The sequence below is a fragment of the Chlamydotis macqueenii genome, chromosome 15, assembly GCF_036417535.1.
Source record: "Chlamydotis macqueenii isolate bChlMac1 chromosome 15, bChlMac1.mat, whole genome shotgun sequence".
In the NCBI taxonomy this organism is placed as follows: Eukaryota; Metazoa; Chordata; class Aves; order Otidiformes; family Otididae; genus Chlamydotis; species Chlamydotis macqueenii.
Window position 1 is genome coordinate 8,623,409 of NC_141570.1, and position 22,985 is coordinate 8,646,393.

Genomic DNA, 22,985 nt, shown 5'->3' on the forward strand with positions numbered 1-22,985 from the left:
ATGGAGGCGGGGCCGCAGCCGCCGGCGGGAGGTTTGAAATGGCCGCCGCGGCGCCAAGGTCGCTCCCCGCCGGTTATGGTCGCTGCCCGCCCGCCTGGGGCTGAGCGCGGAGATGGCCACCAAGCGCCTGGCCAGGTGCGGGCCGCGAGGCCGGGCGCGGGGGGGATCCCTCCCACTGAAGCCCCTGAAGGGACCGGGGTGGTGGTGTCCGGGCGGGCGAGGCCCTGGGGGGGGGGGGGCAGGGCACTGACCGGGGGGACGGGGAGGGGCCGGGCCCCTCAGCATGGCGCCGCTGCGGTCCGCAGGCAGCTGGGGCTGGCGCGGAGCAGCGCGCGGCGGCGGAGCAGCGCGCGGGCGGCGGCGGGGCAGCGCTTCGCGTACCTGATCGTCCTGGACTTCGAGGCCACGTGCTGGCGCGAGGCGGCGGGGCGCGGCCCCGAGATCAGTTGAGTGCGGCGCGACCGGGCTGCGCGGGGGCGAGCGGCCCCGAGACCGGTTGTGGCGGGGAGTAGGGGGGCGAGATCAGTTGAGGGCGGGATGGGGCGGGGTGGGGGCCGCATTGGAGGGGGCGGCCCCGAGATCGGTTGCGGGGCGGGGGGGGGGTGCTGCGGGGAGGTGGCTCCGGCCCCGCCCAGGCCGTTGCGGGAAGGCGCTCGGTGACCGGACACCGAACGGCAGCAGCCCGGCCGCGCGGGGTGCGGGAGGAGGGGTGGCCGCGGATCTGGCGTTTATAGGCGGCAGCTCTGCGCGTTGTGTCTTCATTACAGCTGTGTTCCTTCGAACTGCGGACACTTCACACAAACGGCATAATTTCTGTGGACAGCTTTAACTTTCCCGTCATTGGGTTTGGTTTTTTTTTGGTTTTTTTTTTTTTTTTCCCTCTCGTTTTCTCTTTGTTGCAGTTGAATTTCCAGCAGTTCTGTTAAACACTTCAACAGGAGAGACTGAATCTGAATTCCACACTTACGTCCAGCCCCAGGAGCATCCTATTCTCTCTGAATTTTGTACAGAGCTAACTGGCATAACACAGGTATAACTGATACTTAGTATTATTTTACACCCGTGTAATTGCTATTTACTTTTTTTTTTTGAAGAGGCCTTTAAAGGGCTAGAAAAAGTAAACCTCAAATTAATTTCAGTGCATACTAACACATACATACTTCTTCTATTTAATAAAGAATCAGGTCGATGAAGGGGTCCCTCTAAACATCTGTTTATCACAGTTTTTGAAATGGATTCAAAACATAGAAAAGGAGAAGAAAATTATATTCAGTGCAGATGTTCTAAGTAATTCTACTTCAGAAGCAAAACCATGTACCTTTGTTACTTGGACAGGTAAATAAAATTTTCATTTGCTTTTTCTGCGGAGTAATACACACAAAAAATGAACATTTGGTGGTGCTACTGAGATTGTGTCTTTACTTCTAGGGAGCCAAACTCCTGTTACTAGGTATTGAAGATGTGCAATTTTGGGATAAGACTGAAAATAGGAAATCATTTGAATCCTGATGCGTTCACTGCATCTTTGTCTCCAGGGTGTGACATCATTACACTTTTCTGCTTTACAGAGAGTGAACTGTGACACCATTCTTAATGCGTCCGCATGGCTTAATGAGGTCTTTGAGACCTTCCCCCATCTGAAGCCGTTCTTTACCCTAAGGGAGTAGGCATTCCCTTACCCTGATGTCCCATTGCAGCAACCCTACTGCTTTTCATGTACAAAGACTTCCTTAGCCTGTCCTTCTTGTCCAGCAGTACAGAACCCTACTAGTATGTTGATATGTCCCTTTATGCAGACTTTAAGCCCCGTTTATGTAGGTCTTAGGCCAGTTCTTTAGTGATGGATTACTTGTGGGGTTTTTTCTGTGCAGACTGGGACCTGGGTGTGTGTTTGCATTATGAGTGTAAAAGGAAGCAGCTGCGAAAACCTGACTTTTTAAACTCCTGGATTGATCTCAAAGCAACATACAGGGTGAGACGATCAATAAACTGTGAAACATTTATACTCCTATTATCATCTCAAAGGCTAACTGTATCTGAGGTTACAAGCCAATATTGTATGTTCCAGTGACTGGAGTAACCCATTTATTTTCTTTCCATGTTATCGCTCAATAACAAACTGCATGCCCTGCACTGTGTGAATTTTAATGGAGATCTTAATGCTAGGAAAACAACCTGGTGTTACTGTTAGATAAATGAATTATAATCCTAGGAGAATTCTACGAGCTGCTCTTCCTTTTCTGACATCTTTTGCTCTGCTTTCTTCCTAACTTCCCTAGTTTTGTGTGCTCTTATTGTTGCCTTACATTGCCACATAGAAAATTGTCGTCATCATCTGTTCAGAGGTACTTAAAGTTCTAACATGTGAACTGCACTTGGACCAGAAAGTATTCAGAAAAAATGAAGGTATAATTTTTTTACATAGTCTACACTGCAACGGAGTTCTAACCTGGGGGCTAACAGCACCTAAGCATAGCCTTCCCTGTGTAGTCAAGGAAACTTTCAAAGGCTAATCCAGGACACTTGGAGCTGACCTGTCCTGACACTTGGAGCTTAGGCCCTTAACCTAGGTAGCAGAATTAGGTCTCTAAAGATAAACAGTGTCAATATTCCCCCTTTCTTGTGATCAAATGAGATACGGGGAGTGAGTAGCAATACTCACTTTTTCTCCTTTAAAAAGAATTTATACCTATGCCAAATACATTAATGTCCATGCCTTTGCAATACGCAATAGTTTAGACATCTCAAGATGTTATTTATAGTTGTACTCTTCAATGCCGCTCTGTTAAGGCCTTCACCAACTTAAGCCATAAAGGGCAAATGAATGACTCCAGAGCTAAGACAGAATGAATTAGTTTAAGACTGAGAGAAGGGATTCATGGTTCTTTCCATTCTAATTTGCCACAGTCATGGTCTTATGCTTATTTATCCCAACTATAAAATGAACATACCTGGCTTGCACAATTGCCGTGTGGGATTTATTATTCCTAAGGTGATATTTCTGAAATGGTTTTCACTTCACTATGAAGAGGATTTGAAATGCTTTATATTAAGCAGCTGCACTTTTTTCTTAGGCCTTCTATAACAGGAAGCCTAAAGGGCTAAGTGGTGCTTTGCAGGACTTGGGGATAGCTTTTGCAGGACGGGAACATTCTGGTAAGTATGATATGATGATCCTCATTTTAATACATATATTTTTATAAAAGCTAAAATGAGTAATTAGTAATAATAAGAAGCTAGTAACTCATTACTCTAAATAGGAACTATTGTTTCCAGGTTATGCAATGTTCTGTCCAACAAAAACATCAAAACAAGAAAGGCTAAAGGTTTCAAAGATCAGAGTTTGTAATTTCTAACCTCATGCTTTACTTCTGAAATCTCTCCTAGTGCTATTGAGTGCATGTTCAACAAGACCAATCTCTGAATTGCTAGGGCACAAAAGAGGCGGACGAAGGATAAGGAAAAATTGATTTTACCTGATAGCTCTAGACAGTATATTAGTGTAAGAGAATACCAGCACAATATGATTTTTTTTCTTTACATGATTAATAAAACAGAGCAAGGATTTAAAAAACTGTACAGCTCTATGGACTGGTCCTTCAGACGTTTCAGCACAGGAAATTATTTACTTCCACTTCGTTTTTTGAACTAGATAACTATGTTTCAGAGTTCTGTGAATCTCTGTCACTTATGTAAGGCTTACCTAGATGACATTTTTCCTCTAGTAAGAACTATCCCCAGTAGCATTTTAAAAAGAAGACATTAATATAACCACACTTTTGAAGGGTTGGATGATTCTCGGAATACTGCCCGTCTGGCTTGGAGGCTGATTTGTGATGGATGTGTGCTGAAGGTTACTAAATCTTTGGACAAGGTTAGTAGGTATTTCATATTTTCTGTTCTAGTTGCTTTGTAGCCTGGAATACAGATGAAAGGTGAGCTATTTGAAAAATAAACCCACATCTTGACTATGAACATCCCTATGCTGATACGCTTATTAATTTTGGGCATTGATTCCTAAAACTTCTGGGTATTCACTTTCCAAAATTTCCTTTTGTTTATGGACTCCCTAGGCACATCCAAAAAATAATTTAATTTCCAGAACACGGACTATAAACTTCACTGTCAAGACTCCACTGGGAAGTAACAGCAGGCCTAAAACATCTAGAGATGGAACTTGTGAAACAAACTCTCTGGCAGAGAAAAACCACACAGGTATTCCTGAAATTAAGATAAATTCTAATGTACAAACTGAAGAACAACAGACTACTTGCATTGATTCCTCTGCAGACATCCACGTTGTACCTAGCAGCAGCTCAAGGACTGAGTTACATGCGCAAGCCCAAAGCTCTTCAACAGCATCTACTGACAGGTTTCTTGTTCCTCTTGAGCAGGCGCAGCAATCTCGCAGTACTGCGTCAACAGGCATTTGGCAAGGATTGAACAATGGGCAGCCTCTGAGTACAGCTAGATATAACCCTCCAGTATGTGGATCAGGACTAGTGCTCATCTCCACTACCATCCCCTCAGTGAACACCTCCAGTGAGGTTACCAGTACGAGCTCTGATTGCTTATCTCTGCTGACTGACTGGGAAGATGTTGCTTTAATACCAGCATCTCAATCTGAGCAAAATTCAGACTGTGTTCAATACAAAGATGACTCAAATACAGATATTTTGACAGCATATGAAGATAAAACAATTTTGAAACCATCAGCTGTGATGAGTTCAGATAAACAAAGTTTGGAAAAAACTGTAATACCTGTGGAACCTCTGAAACCTATTGTTTACAGAAGTCCTGATACTACTATCTACAATGTAGGGACAGTACAAAAGCAAACTTCAAATTTTTCAGCTTTTAAGTTACCATCTGCAAAGGTAAATGCTGTTCCAGCACAATCAGCATTAACTGGAAATTATTCTGCTCCTTCAGAGGTTCCTAAAAGAAAGCCAACTAGTCCAAAAATGTTCCCGCCAGCAAAAAAACAGTCTTTTGCTATATATCAAGAGAAAACTGCATCTTTTGATCATTCCTTACCTTTAAGAAGTTCAAATTTGTCCAAAGTGTCTCCTGCTATTCTGAACTCCACAGTCAATTTGAATCAGTCTGTAAGAGCTCTGAAAAATGGAAAACCAACTCCCCCTCTGTGCAACTGCGGTCGAAGAGCTAAAAAACTGTATGTGTCAAATACTGGTCCAAATCATGGCAAAGCATTTTTTTGTTGTCCTGTTGGCAAGCATGAAGGTATTAAGAAAGGTTGTCAATACTTCAAGTGGGAACATGCACTTCTAAAAGAGAAATCTAATGGTCTCACCCTGAATGCAGATGCTTTGACCTCTCTTGGAAGTTACGCCAGTAATTTGGGAAATTCTTCCAACAAAAAATACTTGTGTCTTAGACCTTCTATGAGAAATTGAAAATTGATAGGTTTTTTTTTTTTTTGTCAGAATGTTCAACTTAGTAAGCTGATCATGCTTAGTTAACATAATCAGGACAGTAAAATGATGCTGGATACATGTCTTGAGAATGGCACAAATATGACACTGCTTGGTTAACACAGAAACAGTAATTGCTCAAGCATACAGAAATATCGATATATCATAAAGTATCTTGTTAATGAAGTGTGAGAGATAAAAATGATTAAGTGCTAAAATTAAAGTACGAGCAGCTGTTGCTACAAATGTTAGATTTCTGCTTTATCATGTATCTTAACTTCTTTACTAGTCCAGTCTTTAAAGAACATTTTAATGATACAGATTTTATTTACACTTTTTTCTAAATATATTTGTAATGATTATAACTAACTTTTAAAAATGTTTTAGAAGTTGTTGCACTTCTCAGAAGTGAGTCTTGAAACAACAGTGTTCTCTTAAAGTCTTACTGTTTTTTAATCCTTTAAATTAAATAACAATAAAGATAAAATGCTTGTGACACTTCATTAAATACTTTATTTAACACACATCAGCTATTGTGCTTTTGACTACGCGTTTCCCATTTAATTTGTATCAGTCTGTCTGCTTTTGTATTATTATCTATTAGTGTAGCACCTGCGACAGCCAAATGCTGGAAATCGGGTAAGAATTTATTGAAACTAAACTAAGGTGGCTACAGTATAATGTCTTTTACTCTATGTTACTGTGTAAATCTGCAATACCTTAATTTGTAAAAAAATCATATAAAAAAGCAACAAGTACTTCTAATCTTTTCTCCACTCCATCTGGCGCAGTTCATTTCTTCTGATCTTCCCACTAATAGTTTTTGGCAACTGTTGAACAAACTCCATCTATTGGGAAAGGGAGGAAATTGCAATACAAAATAAGATACATTTTACCTAAATTTTTACTTTTTCTTAACCTCAGCAGGGTAGACTTATAAGCCATGTAACAGTTAACACCCATTGTCTTATGGTAGTGAAAATTATTTTGGTATTTGAGCACTCACCTTCCTAGGATACTTGTACGGAGCAGTAACTTTCTTAACATGGTCTTGCAGCTCTTTCATAATTTTTTCTGGATCATGTGAAGCATAGTCAGATGTTAAAACAACAAAGGCTTTCACTACCTTAAAAAGAAGTTACGGCAGCAATGGTTTACACGCCAATGAAACAGTATTACATGACAGCAAGATTTGACACTGTTACCAAAGGTTTCCTGACAAACTGCAGAGTAATGTATAGGGCAGGTACACAAAGCTTTGCCAAAGTGTGGGTGCTCACTATTGGTCTGGACTCTGCAGGCAGTTTATACACATTTAATAAGGATGAAAAACTAAGTATTTGTCTGACAGCTTCAAATGGTGCTATTGTTATACTGGACTTGTGGCAAACGGCCTGTGTCAGTTTTTTCCAGTGTGGATTCTCCAGTGTCTGACAGAGTAGAAATGCCGCTTTGAATTTATTTAGTTTCAATTAAAAAAAAAAAAATCCCTAGATAGACAAATCCTGTGGGAGTTGGGCTTTATTAGCTCTGGTATGCACAAAGCTATTTAAATATATAAGCTTGTTTAATTTGTTTACCTCTCCTCTGATGGGGTCTGGACTGCTGACAACTGCTGATTCCACCACTGCAGGGTGCTCTACTAGGGCACTTTCAACTTCAAACGGTCCAATACGGTATCTTTGAAATGGAGGAAAGGGCATAAACATAAAGTCACATCTGAATAATCTGTGTTATTCAAGTTTAATGATATATTGTGAATCGGTCTTAAATTACCCAGCAGAATTAATGACATCATCAGCTCGTCCAACAAACCAGAAGTATCCATCCTCATCCATAATCCCCCTGTCTCCAGTGACATAAAAATCCCCACGTATTGTCGCTTCTGTTTTCTCTGGATCATCCTAGGAGACATTAAGCTGCATTTTATAGGAAAACTACCTTAAAAGTACATGAAATGGCATTCTAACCTATTTAGCATACAAGTTATGGTATAGTCAAATATTAAAAAATTTCGGCTTTTCAGACTGTGGCCCTGTGTATCAGATTCAAGCGAGACACTAATAATAGAGAACTATTAATTCACCATCACTAAGCTACAAAACTAGATACAAAATTCATAAACTGCAATAAATGAATCAAGTTTCACTACTTGTGACTGACTTAAAATTTTAATCATCATATATTATCCCCCATGGCTTTAGGAACCACTGAAGGTTGCAAAAATATGTAGCCTTATGGAACTGAGAATTTGCTTTTAGGTGATTATCCTTTAATGATTTTTTCCTTTGTATTTCTAGCATCTCCTATTCTGAGGTTTTTTTTTTTTTCACCTCCAGAAAAGTTTCGACTCTGCACAGCACAATTAATAAGTGCTCTTTTGACAGCACTTCTGTGCTGCAACTGACTTCTGCAAGAATTTTTCTAGACAGTAGCCATGGTGTTCCTTTCCCACACGCTCAGTACTTCTCAGAAGACCTGACTGTAGGCTGATCCTGTCCATAAAATGTATCAAGGTTCCTGGTGTCAGAACTGAAGGCACTATGCATTCATTCTACTGGTTGTTAGACTGCAACTTCCTCCCCACAGGTTTTCAGATGGATAAGCAGAGAATATGTAACTCAAATAGAACATCAGATTCCTTGTAACAGATTTAACAGGATATCTACTTTAAATGCAGAAATATTCTTACAGCATAGCAAGTAAAAAGAAAAACTGATCTCGTAGGTTTTACTCTGATGGCAATATCTCCTTCTTTCCCAGGAGGCAGAATATTACTATTTTCATCTATAATCTAAAAATAAACAAAACACAATTTTATTATCTTGGAGCCAAATTTAAAAGCATTACGTTAAGATTATAGTATCTTTGGTGTACATTTAAAATACCTAATTTTTTTTTTTTTAATTGGGAAATTACTTTGAGCAGTAGAGGGGTCTTACTCGGACAAGTGAAATGTAAGTTTATTACTAATCCACTCTACTTTCCACCACGTCTTTCACCTGAGGAATGCCAAGTACTATGCAAACACGTAATGAAGTTAGTCAGACCCCAGGGAGGATCATAAGTAACAGGGCTGGAAAACTTAAGAACTGACAGAAAGATACTAAAAATCTTAACCCACATTGCAAATTGACCTGGTGCTAGAATCTGCTTCAGCAGTTTTGTTATCACCAGGGAACAACATTCACTTACACTCTTCTTTAACTCAGCAATTTAATTTCTACCATTGCCTTAACGTTTGATATCTAACTGTCATTTAGCAGTGGGTTGTCATCTGCGTCAGTGAGGATGGTGCAACAGGGAAGCCTAATGGCTTATTTTGCATGCTCAATTTAGGGCAGTAACATGCATTTCTTCACTCTTTCATTTACTGCTGAATGATGGTACATGGTACAACTCTGTGTTAGAGCTTTCCATCCTCTTTAAAGGAAAGTAATTATGCAAGAGAGAGAGACAGAGTTACCAGTGGTACAATACCTTGACATCATACCCTGGAGATGGTTTTCCCATAGAGCCTGGTTTGATTTTCATTCCCTTAAAATTTCCACAGATTAGCACCTGTAAAAAGTGTTGTTGGGGTTTTCTTTCTTTTTCTTTTTTTTTTTTTTTAAGTAAACTGTGGCTTGTATATTCAATCATTAGCTTAGGTTTAAAATACTCAGCTAATACTGTGTGTTTCTATAAGAAGTACTAATTTTCTTCATTATAATAATATATCCAATGATTCAACTTCTAGAAATAAACTGTGCCCTCTGAATCATGCCCACAGCTCCAAATAATGTGCGTGCGTGCTCTAAAGATATATTCTAAAGCAGAATCTGGAATACAGTAATGAGGAATACACCTTTTGTGCTAGTTCCCAGTCCAAAGTCCACAGGAATGAAAAACAGTCCTTCAGTTTTGGGTGAACATATTATGATGGTTCTATGACTTACAAAAACTACATTTTTCCAGTGCTGCTTATTGCCTCTGACTTTTCCCCTCAAAGTCCTAAGTGCATATAATAATTTTAATAACTTTTTCTTGGCAACTTGAATATAATTTATTGCTGTATCTGTAAAGCACACATTTTCACATTTGTAAAGCAGAACATACGGTTTCTGTCTGTCCATAGCCTTCATGAATATCCAGCCCAGTCTGCGCTTTCCATCCTTCCATCACATCAGGGTTGAGTGGCTCCCCAGCACTCACACAGTGCCGCAGGCTTTTGAATGTATAGCTTGGTGGGAAAGAGAAAACAAGTAATTGGCAGTAATTTATCTGCTATGCCCCATTCACTGCTGTATTCCTGTATTGTGGAGTTCTCTCTACAAAAGAAAATTTTTACTGAATCCTATTCATTCAATTTGAACCGTATAGTGTTAAACAAAAACAAATCTGAAAAAAAAACCAGTTAAGTTACCCCTAAATCGTTATTCTGACTTTGTTCCTAATACACAAGATTCAAAATGTTGAGAAATACATGATCTGAATTACTGTCATGTCATTGTAAATTTGGAATAAATTCAAGGTGCCATGAGCATTTGATCAAATACACCAACAAGGATACTCTGCTGTTTCTCACCTGGAGAGTTTATGTTGCACAAACATCCGATAGGCAGTTGGAGGAGAACAGAAGACAGTTATGGGAAATCTTGACAGACTCTAGAGAATTTAAAATTTAAAAAGTTAAATTTGCCAATATACTGAAACCTATGAGGTTCCATCTTCATTGTGAGAGATAATGTAATGATCTCTGCATCCAGCTTATGAAACACAAACAGAAGGTTGTGTCCTACAAGCAGTTAGCTCTGTACTTGCCAACACCAACACACAGCAGTTACATTTAGTTAGTTTCTTCTTCAAAACAGAATCTGCATCATTTTACAATGACTTCAACACACTAAAGTTTTTTTGCTCTTGGTAGCTTTACAGTTTTCCTTGTAGAATTTCTTCATAATTGCAGTTTAAGCAGAAAACAAGTGAAACCATAAGGCTACTTTTTTAGATGTTCTGAGGGTGTACAGCTGACAACGTTCTTCAACACACCCCAATATTAACTAGCAATTTCCAGCCATCTAATTAATATGGATATGATGATCAAATCATTCCATGTAAAATGAAGCATAGTAGCCTTTTTCAAATGATGAACAGTTGTGTGTGGAGGATGGAAGAGAATACAATGTTGGTGCCTTTTGTCAAAGAAATTCAACCTTGCTGCCTCTTCACTGCTTAACTTTGAATTCCATGGGGCAAGCAACAGATATTCTCATTCAGCTGTTAATGTCACTTATTTTAATAACAACACTAAAGTGCTCCACAAATCCCAGAACAATTTCTTATGCACTTCACTTTTAGGCCTAATACTGGATGTTTGCAGGTTTGTACAGTCAAACCCAGAGCAGAGTATATGATGAAACTCTTTGGATATGAAATATGCTCTTGTTTTGTGGTACATATTTGCAGCACTCACTACTTCACTAATCGGTTGGTTACTGCCTGGGGAAAGTTATAACTGCACTGTATGCCGGTCTCGTCCAGCACCAGGGGAAATGAAAACCTGGGCAAGACCAGCCAGAGAGAACAGTGCTGCTTTTTGTGGGCTCTCCTTACTTACCTCAAAGACAATGCTTGGGTCGAAGTGTGGCATTTTATGTACAAATACACATGCCCCTTGAATCCATGGTGAAAAAATGCTGCTCCAAGCAGACTTTGCCCAGCCTGTGTCCGATGTATTCCAAAATATGTCTGAGGAAGTCAAGTCCAGCCAGTACCTGGTAACACAAGGAAATGGTTCACAGTCTCTATCTGGCAGGAGTAAGACAAGATGTGCCAGTGAAGCAAATCCATCATTGGTTTTCTTGGGTAAATGGCAATTAGAAAAGGCTGAATTTCTGAGCAGGAATAAGTCACAGCATAGTGAGGATGAAATCAGGATAAACTGATGTTGCATTTTTCTATGGGAAAATTATACTGACAGACAAGCTAACACCACCTCAGAACATGGTGTTGTATGAATATGTATGAGATTGCTGGGGTTTTGCTGAACTCATCTTTAGGGATGAGGATTTTTTTTTGTTTATTTACTTCTAGTTTGACATTTTCTGATTTGTTACTCTTTGCCTGTTAGAGTGAAATGCACTGCCACATCAATTTTATAAAAACACTGTTTATAAAATTTAAAGATTCTGAACTATCAGCATTTTGTTCGTGCAGAAGCTGTGTCTAATCCAGACACACGTGAATTCAGAAGGCTAACATACCCATGTTTCCTCCCCTTTTATGGTACAGACTTCATAAACTTGTGCTAATGTTCAGTTCATGGGCAATCTATTAACGATACACAATGAAGAATTTACCAAAAGTTAAACAAAATGTTAAAAAGAAGTCAGTGACTATATGACTGCTACTTTCTCTATAAACTAAGGCAGCTGGACTCCAACTGCCTTGTTTTATGGAAAAAGAACCCCATTTTTTGGGGGGTTGTAAAACAACGGCTGTTTTTTGAACTATTGAAACAAAAGCTTCTGGTAAAAGTCTTGTGTTTCTCTGCCTTCTGCTATGTGACCAGCTACAGAAAGATGTCTGATTCAAAGGGATATCTGTACCTTCCACTTACTGTGAGGCCAATACCATAGCTGCTGTGGGAATGTTCAGCCATCTTTGGAGATCCTGTAGTTCCACTGGTAAAATAGATGGCCATTGGATCTTGATACTTTGTGGTCACACAGTGGTGATCAGAAGGAGCATTTCTTAAAATAAGCAGAATGATGAATAAAGTTATTTGAAGGTGTGACTTACACATTTTAAAAAAATATTTAACTAAAATAACTGTAGCAACCAAAAAGGTCATAGGCATTTCTATTTTTCCACTGTGTCATCCCAAAAGGGTGAAAATATATTGGTATGTGCCAACATTTCCTCTTCAAAACAAACCACTGTGCTTTTCTTTCATTACTGCTGTGGTGCTTTCACAGCGGTATTTACTCACTTCATGAGATCTGTAAAGTTCAGCCATCCTTCTCTGTGTCCCTCTGACACAAGCAACTTGAATTTCAGAGACTGGCACTCAGCCTCAATTGAGTCTACAGCTGGTGCCAAAGAATCATCCGTGATAATACACTTTGCTTTGGATTTTTGTAGTCGATGAAGAATGTCCTTTGCTGTCAACTGCTGTGTGCCAGGAATCAAGACAGTTCCTAAAAAGAAGGAAGGGGAATGGAAAAACAGTCTTAATATTTCAGAATAACACCTGTACCTACAGGCAAACTTCAGCTTATTTTGTTCTTTTGAGCAGGACAGAGCTGTACTAAAAGCAGGACTTGGCCCTACGCTTGTAAATGTACTGATTTCTCTGATGGATCAAATGCTATGTGAGGACTAGCACAAATTAGCACATACTATATTGATCATGTGACAGTAAAAGAAATCAATAGAATAACTTTCCTTCTTCTGAAAACACTGCCCCTGGAACAGGCTATCTCTCTGGACTTGACTTCTTTACTGGAAAACATAGCCACTACCTCACAAAGTATACTGCTGGTTTTTGCAAGGCACCAAGACATTCTGGGTTGTAAATACAGGAAAGCTGAGTATTTAACAGATCCCACAGGGGAACACGTGAAACACTTGGTTAAGTGTGGGCTAGTTCACTGCAAGTTAGCAAGAGGGTGCATTTGTGATGCATCACAAGTGCTGGAAGGAGGAGAATGACAGAGGCACATGGACTCAAAGGGTTTCCTTAACAGCTAGAGCATGCGCAAACGTCCTAAAAGCACCACGAAGGAAAAACTTGGCATGAAGAGTGTTTTTGACCATCATCGCATTAGTTCATCCTCATTAGCACGTTGGTAGTTCTGAGTGCATTAAAAAGCATGGATTGGTTTAAGTCATAATTTCTGTACTTATATATGATTTCTGTTCTTTTACTAACCTGTTCTCATGCAAGCCACATTCACCAGCCACCACTCTGGGATCCGGGGCAGAATCAGAATAACTCTGTCTCCTTGTTGCAGATCACAGGCATCAGATAGTACATTTGCCACTTTCCTGGACAGTACTCCCAGCTCCTCAAAACTCCACCTCACCTCTTCTCCAGCACCACCTACCCACCATAATGCAGGGTTTTTAGACTTTTTTCCCTCCTATAGAAAAACAGGGTACAGTACAAACGCTTCATTTTAGAAACACATTGCCTTTACCTCAAGTCTGAGGAAGAAAAGCATTAATCACTTATTCAGTGCTGGAAAAACCCGGAGACGCAACAGAAATTTGCCACTGATTCCAAGTGAGGCAAAGAACTCTCCCTTAGAAAGAACAGCCTATAAATGTCATTTAGGAAATTAAATTTTTATTCCTTTCCTGAGTTCTTCATCTGACATCTGAAGAGGTTTACAATAATCAGCACAAAGAAAGAATAATCTTCTTGATTCAGGTCATGCCAACAAAAGCAGCTAGTGAACGTGGGTACCTCTGGATTATGCCCCAGAGTCTCCTAAACCCTCAGAGCTCATTTTCAACTTCATCTGGAACTGGCCCTCTTTGGTACTTCTGAAAATTAAAACGAAGTTTTAAAAGTATAGGTAGGCTTACACAGTGTGACCTTTAATCAACGTCTCACCTAACTGATACGTTAAAAGTGATTTGAAACATATGTATACAACGCAGTCTAAAGGGGGACAATGCATTTACCAGCAGCAGTGTAGTAAGTCACTTCCTCAGCAAAAAATTCACTGGGGCAGCAAGAATATGACACCTTATTATCTATCTGACGGTACAATAACACTAAGGTTCCTTTTCAGAGAAGCAGATTTTATCTGTGCACTTCAGAGGGCAAAACGTCTTCTCCAGAGGCTGTTCTTTGCTCTGCTTCTAGCCTGCTGAAACCCGTTTTTCCTGAAAAAGGAACAATTGTGTCAGACAGGTGATACCTCTGCTCTGTTCTTACTGCTAGGCTGGACATAACTGCCTTTAGCTCCTCCTCATAAACAGCCTGAGCCTGCAAAATCAGTTCTACATCCATAGAGACCAGACCTATGTAGTAAGAAAGGTGATAGACTTACACTACATGGGGTTGGTTGGTGGTGTTTTTTTTTTGTTTTGTTTTTTTTTTGTTTTTTTTTCTCCCCTATATTCCCTTTCCTTGCACGGAGCTCATGTCTGGTTTGGGGTTCACCACTGTTCAGTTTTGTAGATTCCAAGTCCCTGGATGCAAAAGACTTCACATTTGGGATAGATGGGTGAGGTTTGACATTATGCTGTATTTATTACTCATTTTACAGGCAGGCAATGAAACACACAGAGGTGAAGTGATTTCCCCAGCACACCCAGGTAGGGTGCATGTCATGGTTGACGGGGGAGTTGATGCAAGGTTTAGAGTGGTTTAGTTCACAGTCTCATTTATAAGGCACCTATTTACTTACACTCAATCCCAGTGGAGTTACCGATTAAAAGAAAGAACTATTTGGACTTGTGGACAGGGCAGCCTGTGGCTTAAGGGATCTACACATTTAACTTGTCTGAGATGATCACCAGATTATAACCAGAACATAACCCCCCCTGTCTTGGTTATTGGATTTGTCAGATACTCAGCATTAATGACCAGCATTAAATACTTCAGCACCAGGGAAACCAAGTAATTGTTACCTTTTCCACTTCAGTCCATCTGTCCAGCACATCTCTTGCAAAGTTGAAGTACTCTGGCACCTCTGGTCTGTACTGTTGTTTTATAGCTTCGTAACTCAAAGACGCATGAACTGGGTAGCACCGGCTGCAAAGTTGGAGAGATCTTCTCAGGGGAGCCCGCAGCGACATAGCACTTGGGATCTTCAGTAAAAAATGTACAGCAGCAAGAGCCATAACAGTCTCTTCAGGGTTATTCCTTACTGATTATCTCTCCAAGAAATGCTACAGTGATACAGATACAAACTTGGTATTAGCCAGGCGGTTTCAGAACAGCTTTTACTACTACACAGTGGAATACACTGGGACAATAATCCAAACTGTTAAGTGGAGTAACTGCTGAGGACAGTTCCAGTTTGGCCACTGTCTGGCCCCCTGCTCTCCAGTGGTCATCATGCAGCTGAGATCCTGACCCTGCATTCAACCAGCAGCACTCAGCCGTGTCACTGTGGCAGCTTTCTTATAATTCCCATTCCTTTCCTTCCTGCAAGCCCCACTGATCTTGTAGATCCCATTTCAGTTGCCTTACACAGCAGAGGGACACTGAACGCCACCAAGCACTTCAACCCTAACTTCTGTAAATGAACTGTCTGCTACTGACTGACAATATAGAAGTAACAGCATGGACCAAGATGTTGCACAGATAATCCAGCAATCGTGTGTTAATTACTGGCTGACCACAGTGTCACCTGATACAAAGACATTTACAGTTTTTCTAGTTTATCAGCACTGGGGATATATTGGTTGCTAGGACTGAAACGAATGTAGCAAATCCCTGAAAAGAGTCTAAGTATTGATGTTTTAAACATTATTTCGACGTGTGGTCAGCAAAAAGCATCGCTTTATGAGATGGGGAAACTTTAAAAGACTCCCTGAAAAAGGATCCAAAATGCAAAGCCTTACCTCTCAAAAAGAGTCAACTTAGCAGGAGGTCTGAAAACTCTGAAGTAATTATTTTCATGCACTGTCAACTGTCTTTTATTTACAAAATAATATAAACACTGCTAGTTCCTTACAGAATTAATCCCTATCCAGCTGTTAAATAATGTAATTTTAGTGACTAAGTGAAGCAAAGGGACCTTTTTTGGATCTGTAACATTCAGTCTGCATATGATAAACACAGGACAGAAACCCAGCCAAATGAAAGACAGAGAGGGACAGGGAGAAGAGGGAATGTGGACAGAAAAGACACAAGATCACTACTGCTCTAGTGCCAGAAAATGTCCTGGCCAGCAGCTTGCTGGTGGCGGGGGGGAGGGGGGGGGTGGAGGGTCAGTTACCTTCTCAGAAGGCTGTCAATCCCAATTTACTGCCTCTCTGCCTTGCACCGAAGTGGAGCCCTCCCAGTGCTGGGACGTGTCACAGCTTTGACTCCTTACACAGATCTCAGACTCCTGGCCATCTGCTCGCTCTTGCACCGTTACTGTGTCCAGTGACCGACTCCTGTGTTCCTTACATGTACTTTGGACTCACACAAGGGGCAGCCGAGTCCAGCACAGTGAGAAGAGCTGATAGGTTTCTGCAGAACTCAGAGCGGAAGCAGAAAGTGTGACTCCCAGATTTCTCTTGTTTCCTTCTCCTCCTCTCTTCCCACTCACCAGACCACAGAGGAACAGTCATAAGACCTTGGTACAGCCAAATCACATCTGTTACACTCTGGCTGGGGCGACACAGGAGCCTTGTGATTGGCTTTGCGACTACGCCGCTCAGTGGGTAGACTAGGGCTCCTTAGGTAACTACAGCAGCTTGGCCATAACAACAGTGAGCACCGATTCCTGGGACACCACAGCTGGTGCCTGGACCAGCTTTGTTAACGCCTGGTGACTTGCGAGGTTTTGTAAGGGCTCTGCCTCTTGCTCAGAGAGTGCACAGTTACGTGGTGCTCCAGCACTGCTGCCTCCTCTGCTCTGCTCCTACGGGAGAGGCAGGAGGGAACGTGTGCCACCCCTCTGCCATCCAGGCCACAGCCCAGCATCACTGTGGGCATGGCAGCAGGATTGGTGCGTGCCTCTACATTCAGCCTCTCCTGCAAGGATGTCACTCACTAGGGAGCTAGTGACAGTCATAGCTTAAACTGAGGCATCAAGATTCATAGGAGTTTGGCTGCCAGAGCCCTAAATCGCTCCTGCTGTGTCTCTATCCTCAAACTGTGGCTCTAAGGTCAGCAGAGAGATTGCTAATGCCCATCTATGTCTTTGAAGCAGAACAGTCCTCTGGGTGCTGATCAGTGAGGGTGATGCTGTGGGCTTCCTGGCGCCAGTTCTGTACTTTTGCCAGAACTCCCTCCTAGGGTTCTGCTCACTTCTGTTTGTAAACAGCACACTCAAAGGAGCTGTTAACCAGCTCCCTGAAATGTTCACTGCAGCAGAAATAAACTGACACAAAACAGATTTCCCCCAAGAAACAAGGCTGCCCTCTGCCTAGTGGTAAGGTGAGACCTACAGTCAGTTCGCAAAAGTGACATTTAAAACAGCTGTCTGAAATGCATGCGATGAAATCATCCCAGAGGAAAGGCAGAGGAACAGCCTTACAGGGATTCTCTACCCAGAAGATCACATCACCCCAGAGGAGGCATGAACGTTAAGAGAAAATAACAGCAATAGCTTGGGACAAGAGTCAGTGACTGTGCCAGGAATACATAGGCAAGAAGGTTTCCAGTTTAGGAAGAAATCTGTAACTTCCACAGTGACCTAACCTGTAATATTCTTTGAGAAGAGCATATAACTAATTTCCAGAGCACTGATGGGTATTCCCAAGTCCCCCAGCACTTTTCAGTGCTGTAGTATCCCAGTTATGTTCGGAGTGATTAATTGCATTTCCCCTGAATCACTCACAGCTGCCTGTAGAAGTTCTTCCTCATGTTTCAAACATGTCCTGACATGCCCAACTTCAGAGACTATCACTATAATTCACCAGAACTTTGAGTCTTTCACACAACCCCAGCCCTGCAAAGATTTTGTGACTTTTAATTTTAAATTTAATACCGATGCCTAACAATTGCTGTAGAATTGTATGAGCCTCAGAGGCTTTGTAGGAACAAAGCTTCAGATAAGATGTAAATGCCACTTCCTACTGCAGTTGTAACTGATAAATACTTCCATCAAGTCAAGAAGTTTCCTTTTTTCCTACTTTAGCCCAATTGGGTTCTCTGGATGTAAATAATATGATCGTCCTGGCCCTAGTGAGGCCTCCTGAGCCATCTCCTTTACCTGTTTTCACAAAATGTCGAGCAGCTTGATTTTTCTGCCCCTTAATTGTCCAAGAAGTGCAAGAGTTACTGCAGGGAGAGGAAGCTCTCACGGACAGTGATGCACAGAGACACTTTTCTTTAGAAACTACGCTACGGGCTGTGTTTTTTCTGTAAATGCACGTTCTGTAGTATCTCAGGGCAAAATTACCTGTATAAAGAGTTTCTGCTTCAGCTGGTCCCTCCACGCCATGACACCTTCAGGAGTTAGACAGGAAGCTGGGGCAGCGGCCGTACTGCGGCTCTCCCTTGGCTGGGGCGTACGGGTTGGTGTTGGACACAGCAGCGCGGAGCAGGACTGAGGTCTGCCTGCTCCTCTGCGCTTCAGCAAGCGTCCGTCACCTCCTCTCCCTGGCCCACCGTTTCTCTCAATTCTGGAATCATTAACACAAACCCAGACTTTAATCCTGGAACTGAAGTTTGGTGAAAGAGAAAGCACCAAGGCCCACGAGTGACTGAGTCCGACTGCAGCCCAGTCCAGAGTACTGTGCCCGGGGAAACGCTCAACCTCCTCCCGCCCGTGTCAGGTCTGAGGCGAACTGTACATTCAAGGGTGGGCAGTTGGGTTTTGGTTTTTCTACCCGCATGAGCTCTGCACCGCCTGCGGCAGCGCCGGCCGTGAGGAGCCTGGAAGCCGGCTGAGAGCCTCACCGCGGACCGCACCTCGTGCCGGGCCTCGGCTTCCCCGGAGCGGCACGGCCCCGGGCCCTCCGGCCCCTCCCGGGCCGGGCTGTGAGGGTCCGGCCGCCGCTCGGCGCCGGGCCGCGGGGCGGCGCTGTCCCCCGGCGGGCGGCCGGGCGCGGCGGGCGGCGCTGACGCCATCGCGGTGCGCGGTGCGGGGCGGCCGGGTGGCGGTCGATGGCCGCGGCGGAGCCGGCGGGGCGGAAGCGGCGGCCCAAGGGGCACTTCGCGGCGGCGGCGGGGCGGGCCAAGCGGCCCCGCGGCGGCGGGCGGCAGCTGGAGGCCGGCATGCGCGGCATCCTCATCACCTGCAACATGAACGAGCGCAAGTGCGTGGGGGAGGCCTACAGCCTCCTCGGCGAGTACGGAGACCTGCTCTACGGGCCCGAGCAGGTGTGTGCGTGCGGACGGGTCCGGTCGCTCGGTGCTCGGCTGGAGGCGGCGCTGAGGCCGGGGAGCGCGGCTCTGCGCGGTATCAGCCTCCCCCCTTCAGCTCCTGCCTCCTGCTCCCCGCAGCCTGGCAGCGCTGACGCTGGGGAGGGCAGCACCGTGAGGCCTCCTCTGCCTTTCTCTCTGTGGAAAAACCCGTCTGTGGTCACCAGGCACCCGAAAATGGCGGTTTCTGTAAGCAAACCGCAGCGCAGCCGCACGAGTTAGTTGGAGAAAAGGCCCTTGCCCATCACCTCTAGGTCCCTGAGCACAGCAGTGCTTTGCTGGTGGTTTTAAATTTGTGGGCACTGTTGCTTGTTGCTCACCAAACAAGAGACGTGCTTTGTATGAAGTTTTCAGATCACGAGGAGCGGCTGTCTGGAAGTGAGAGGGAGGAGGATGAGGATGATGTTGAGGCTGCCCTGAAGAAGGAGGTTGGCCAAATCCGTGCCTCGACAGAGCAGAAGCTGCGGCGGTTCCAGTCAGTGGAGAGCGGCGCCAACAACGTGGTCTTCATCAGAACCCGGGGCATAGGTGGGACATTAACTGATGTGTAATGCTGTGGGGATAAACGCCTCTGAACAGTGTTGGTACAGGCCACAGAGCGTGACTTCCAAGAAACCTGTTTATACCAAATACAGGGTTTTCCCTTCCCTTTGGTATTGCCACTGAATTTTGTCATTAAGAGAGTTGCTAAAGGTAGAGGAATCTGCTTTGACAGAATAATCTTTGATTATCCAGTTTTGCTATAGTAAACCAACTCTTCACAGAAAAGGATTTGAGGCTGACAGTAGTGCAGCCAAGTGTGCGTTTCCCCAGCTTGTTATTTAGGGAGAAAATGCCTTCAATTTGTTTCTCATACCTAGCTGTTTTTCTTGTAGAACCTGAGAACCTGGTGCACCATATATTAAAGGATATGCATGCCACTAAAAAGAAGAAAACAAGAGTCATTCTGCGCATGCTGCCCATTTCTGGTACTTGCAAGGCTTTTATGGAGGATATGAAAAAATACACAGAAACATTTTTTGAGCCTTGGTTTAAAGCCCCGAATAAGGGTACTTTTCAGATTGTTTACAAAGCTCGTAATAACAGTCATATGAGTAGGGAAGAAGTAATTAAAGAATTGGCAGGTATGTATGGATTTCACACAAAACTAAGAACAAGTGTATAAAGCAGCCCACAACTGTATGCATAACATTGGTCAGATTATTAAAAGTGGTCTTAATGGGCATACATATTTGTTGCTTAAAATCTGTATGTTGAATTTCAAAAGCTTCTCTAAGACTTAAAAAAGCTTCACATCAGTATTCCTTGGTGCTGATGTCTTAAGAGACAAGCAGCAGAAAAGAGTACAGCATTGTAATTTGGAGTGTTGGTTATATGTGCTTTTAAATGACTGCTGTCAGGCCTTCTTTCTGGATGCTATATTGGAATAATGTGTTACAATTTCCATTGACTCATAAAATAGCGCCAGCTTACTCGAGTATTTTGTTTCTTGGTAATTGCAGTGGGATGGTTTTTCAATTACTTCAGTCCTACTAAATGGTTACTGCTATTGTAAGAGTCCTGTTCTGTTCTGCTATTTTAAGCAATTACAAAACCAAGTAATTGGTTACAACTAAGGGGGATGTTGCCTTCTCTCTTAACTTTTATCGTTTCAATAGGGAATGCTTATGCTCTGAAACAGTTTTTCCAGCATCTTTTAAACTACATCTTATTTTACAGGAATTGTGGGCAGCCTCAATCCAGAAAACAAAGTTGATCTTAATAACCCACAATATACAATTGTGGTGGAAATAATAAAAAACGTCTGCTGCCTGAGTGTGGTGAGAGACTATGTTCTGTTCAGAAAATACAATCTACAGGAGGTAGTGAAGAACAACAAAGATGACACACAACAAACCCCATCAAGTCTGACAGAAGAACAGAACTCAAAGGTAGTAAAACCAGAAACCAAGGAGGAGAAAACATCAAAAGAAGTAAAACAAGAGGACAAGAGTCAAGATGAAATAGAAGCTGAGCCCAAGGGGAATGATGCGCTGACAGTGTAGAAAATGTGGTAGAAGGGAAAGATAATTGAAACCTATTAAAGTTGCCCTAGAGTTCTAAAAGGGCATTTTAAAGAGGAGAGTGGGTTTTGTTTTGAAATCTTGTTTTTAAAATCCACAGGTGTAAGAATTTTAGTGCTCGTTGCAGTTGGAGCTAACATTACAGCAACTGTAAGAGTGCTCAAGAGCGCCTCACCTTGCTGGTGAAGCTGCTGTCATTCTTCTGTGGCTTTGTGTTCTGCATTGCCTTTACCTAGCACAAAAAGTAAGAGTGTGTGATGCATATGTAAATGTGGCCCTCCGGACTTATGTTGACTCCTTTGTTATATCTGATGGCTACAGAAAGCAAAAGGCAGTGCAGAATCAGCTCTATCAAGATGTGTTGACAGCGAGAGATCTGAAAAAGCCGGTTGCTTGCAGAGGGTTTTTAAGGAAGTGATCTCACAACTTGCATGACTGCAGAACTCGGGTACGTTTTTCTGTGTGAACAACAGAATGAGCTAAAACATCATTTCCTGTATGATGGAGAGGGGATATGCATATACACACACGTCGCTCTACAAGGACATGCTAAATCTTGAAAGTGAATGGGAAGAACTGCTATGATCAAAACACTTGAATACTGTGAGACGATTTATAGAGTAATAGACTTGACTGTTCTAGAACAGTAAAAGTACAGTGCAGGCATTGCAGATGGTTTTAGCAAAAACTACATGTGTGTTTACATTAGCTGTGTATACAGCAGTTACTGGTTTATAGGAAATGCTGTAGTCACTGAACAGAATCCTTTTGAGTAATTTCCTGCAAACAGCCTTTTGCTGCTCTTTCCAAAGACTTAATTCCTGGGAGATTTTATAAAGTCCTTTTTTTTTGTTTTTGTTTTGTTTTGTTTTTTTTGTTTGTAGGTCTCAAAATTTAAATTTAAATACTGCTTGGAAGCTTGGAAGAAGCTCTCCATTATACCATACTGGATAAGGGGAATTAAGTTTAATTTTTCATAGTTTTAGCTTTACAGTATTAATTTTGTTTCAGATTGAAAGTACTGTTAGTCTTTCTGTTGTCAGTTTGTTACAGCAACTTTTTTTATATCCCTGTGACTTTTAAAAAACAACCCAAACCAGTGCAGCTATAACCTACTTTCCAGCAGGGTTTTGAGTACGCTTCCTGTACAACTGTGTAGCTTTAGTATTTCATGTCTAGCATCAAAGCCTGTGGGTTGCTAATGGGAAAAGACTCGTTCTGAAGAACACCACTTGTTACTTGTCTTGGTTTAATGCAAAGGATGTGTTCAAGTCTCTCAACAGTGTTTAATATGTATTTTCCTCCTCTCTCAAAATTGTTTTAGTAGTTGGAAAAATCAAGATTACTTTTTTTTCCCCTACCCATTATTAAAACTCTGCTTTCTTACCTTCATCACTGTTTTCTTTATACTTTGAAGTTTTTTGTGCGTGGATTAAAACCAGCAATGTCTCGGTCACACGT

The 22,985-nt window shown here is 42.4% G+C and overlaps 3 protein-coding genes across 4 annotated transcripts; 2 read left to right on the forward strand and 1 right to left on the reverse strand.

Moving 5' to 3' along the window:
* The first annotated feature begins 29 nt into the window (after positions 1-29).
* On the forward strand, positions 30-5,794 carry ERI2 (ERI1 exoribonuclease family member 2). The gene is made up of 8 exons (XM_086759698.1): positions 30-135; positions 306-445; positions 903-1,030; positions 1,179-1,335; positions 1,872-1,972; positions 3,075-3,156; positions 3,786-3,874; positions 4,074-5,794. The coding sequence occupies exons 1-8, from the start codon at positions 113-115 to the stop codon at positions 5,415-5,417; spliced, it is 2,064 nt and encodes a 687-aa protein (XP_086615824.1). The 5' UTR covers positions 30-112; the 3' UTR covers positions 5,418-5,794.
* Positions 5,795-5,922: 128 nt separating this feature from the next.
* On the reverse strand, positions 5,923-19,045 carry LOC104473673 (acyl-CoA synthetase medium chain family member 3). Of its 2 annotated transcripts, XM_086759699.1 has the most exons (15): positions 18,927-19,045; positions 18,497-18,719; positions 15,063-15,323; positions 13,351-13,561; positions 12,409-12,616; positions 12,026-12,169; positions 11,035-11,191; positions 10,003-10,082; positions 9,534-9,657; positions 8,916-8,996; positions 8,128-8,229; positions 7,212-7,339; positions 7,016-7,115; positions 6,442-6,561; positions 5,923-6,283 (listed from the first exon to the last, which is right to left on the reverse strand). In XM_086759699.1, exons 3-15 carry the CDS (start codon positions 15,273-15,275, stop codon positions 6,197-6,199), a joined length of 1,755 nt encoding a protein of 584 aa, XP_086615825.1. In that variant the 5' UTR covers positions 15,276-15,323; positions 18,497-18,719; positions 18,927-19,045; the 3' UTR covers positions 5,923-6,196. The 2 variants fall into 2 exon arrangements, with proteins under 2 accessions (XP_086615825.1, XP_086615826.1); XM_086759700.1 differs by lacking the exons at positions 18,497-18,719; positions 18,927-19,045 and adding an exon at positions 16,379-16,506.
* A 158-nt stretch (positions 19,046-19,203) lies between these two features.
* Positions 19,204-22,916, forward strand: THUMPD1 (THUMP domain 1 NAT10 acetyltransferase adaptor). The gene is made up of 4 exons (XM_086759808.1): positions 19,204-19,419; positions 19,809-19,989; positions 20,337-20,585; positions 21,181-22,916. The coding sequence occupies exons 1-4, from the start codon at positions 19,204-19,206 to the stop codon at positions 21,504-21,506; spliced, it is 972 nt and encodes a 323-aa protein (XP_086615934.1). The 3' UTR covers positions 21,507-22,916.
* Positions 22,917-22,985: the final 69 nt, after the last annotated feature.

What these genes read in the sequence shown, in the direction of transcription:
- ERI2 (XM_086759698.1), top strand. Translation starts at nt 113, where the DNA reads ATGGCCACCAAGCGCCTGGCCAG. An exon ending in GGGGCGCGGCCCCGAGATCA is followed by an intron (nt 446 to 902) that starts GTTGAGTGCGGC and finishes TCTTTGTTGCAG; the next exon opens with TTGAATTTCCAGCAGTTCTG. An exon ending in ATCTCAAAGCAACATACAGG is followed by an intron (nt 1,973 to 3,074) that starts GTGAGACGATCA and finishes CTTTTTTCTTAG; the next exon opens with GCCTTCTATAACAGGAAGCC.
- LOC104473673 (XM_086759699.1), bottom strand. Translation starts at nt 15,275, where the DNA reads ATGGCTCTTGCTGCTGTACATTTTTTACTGAAGATCCCAAGTGCTATG. An exon ending in GATGGACTGAAGTGGAAAAG is followed by an intron (nt 13,562 to 15,062) that starts GTAACAATTACT and finishes GTTTTTCTATAG; the next exon opens with GAGGGAAAAAAGTCTAAAAA. An exon ending in GATGTCATTAATTCTGCTGG is followed by an intron (nt 7,116 to 7,211) that starts GTAATTTAAGAC and finishes TCCATTTCAAAG; the next exon opens with ATACCGTATTGGACCGTTTG.
- THUMPD1 (XM_086759808.1), top strand. Translation starts at nt 19,204, where the DNA reads ATGGCCGCGGCGGAGCCGGCGGGGCGGAAGCGGCGGCCCAAGGGGCAC. An exon ending in TGCTCTACGGGCCCGAGCAG is followed by an intron (nt 19,420 to 19,808) that starts GTGTGTGCGTGC and finishes CTTTGTATGAAG; the next exon opens with TTTTCAGATCACGAGGAGCG. An exon ending in AGTAATTAAAGAATTGGCAG is followed by an intron (nt 20,586 to 21,180) that starts GTATGTATGGAT and finishes CTTATTTTACAG; the next exon opens with GAATTGTGGGCAGCCTCAAT.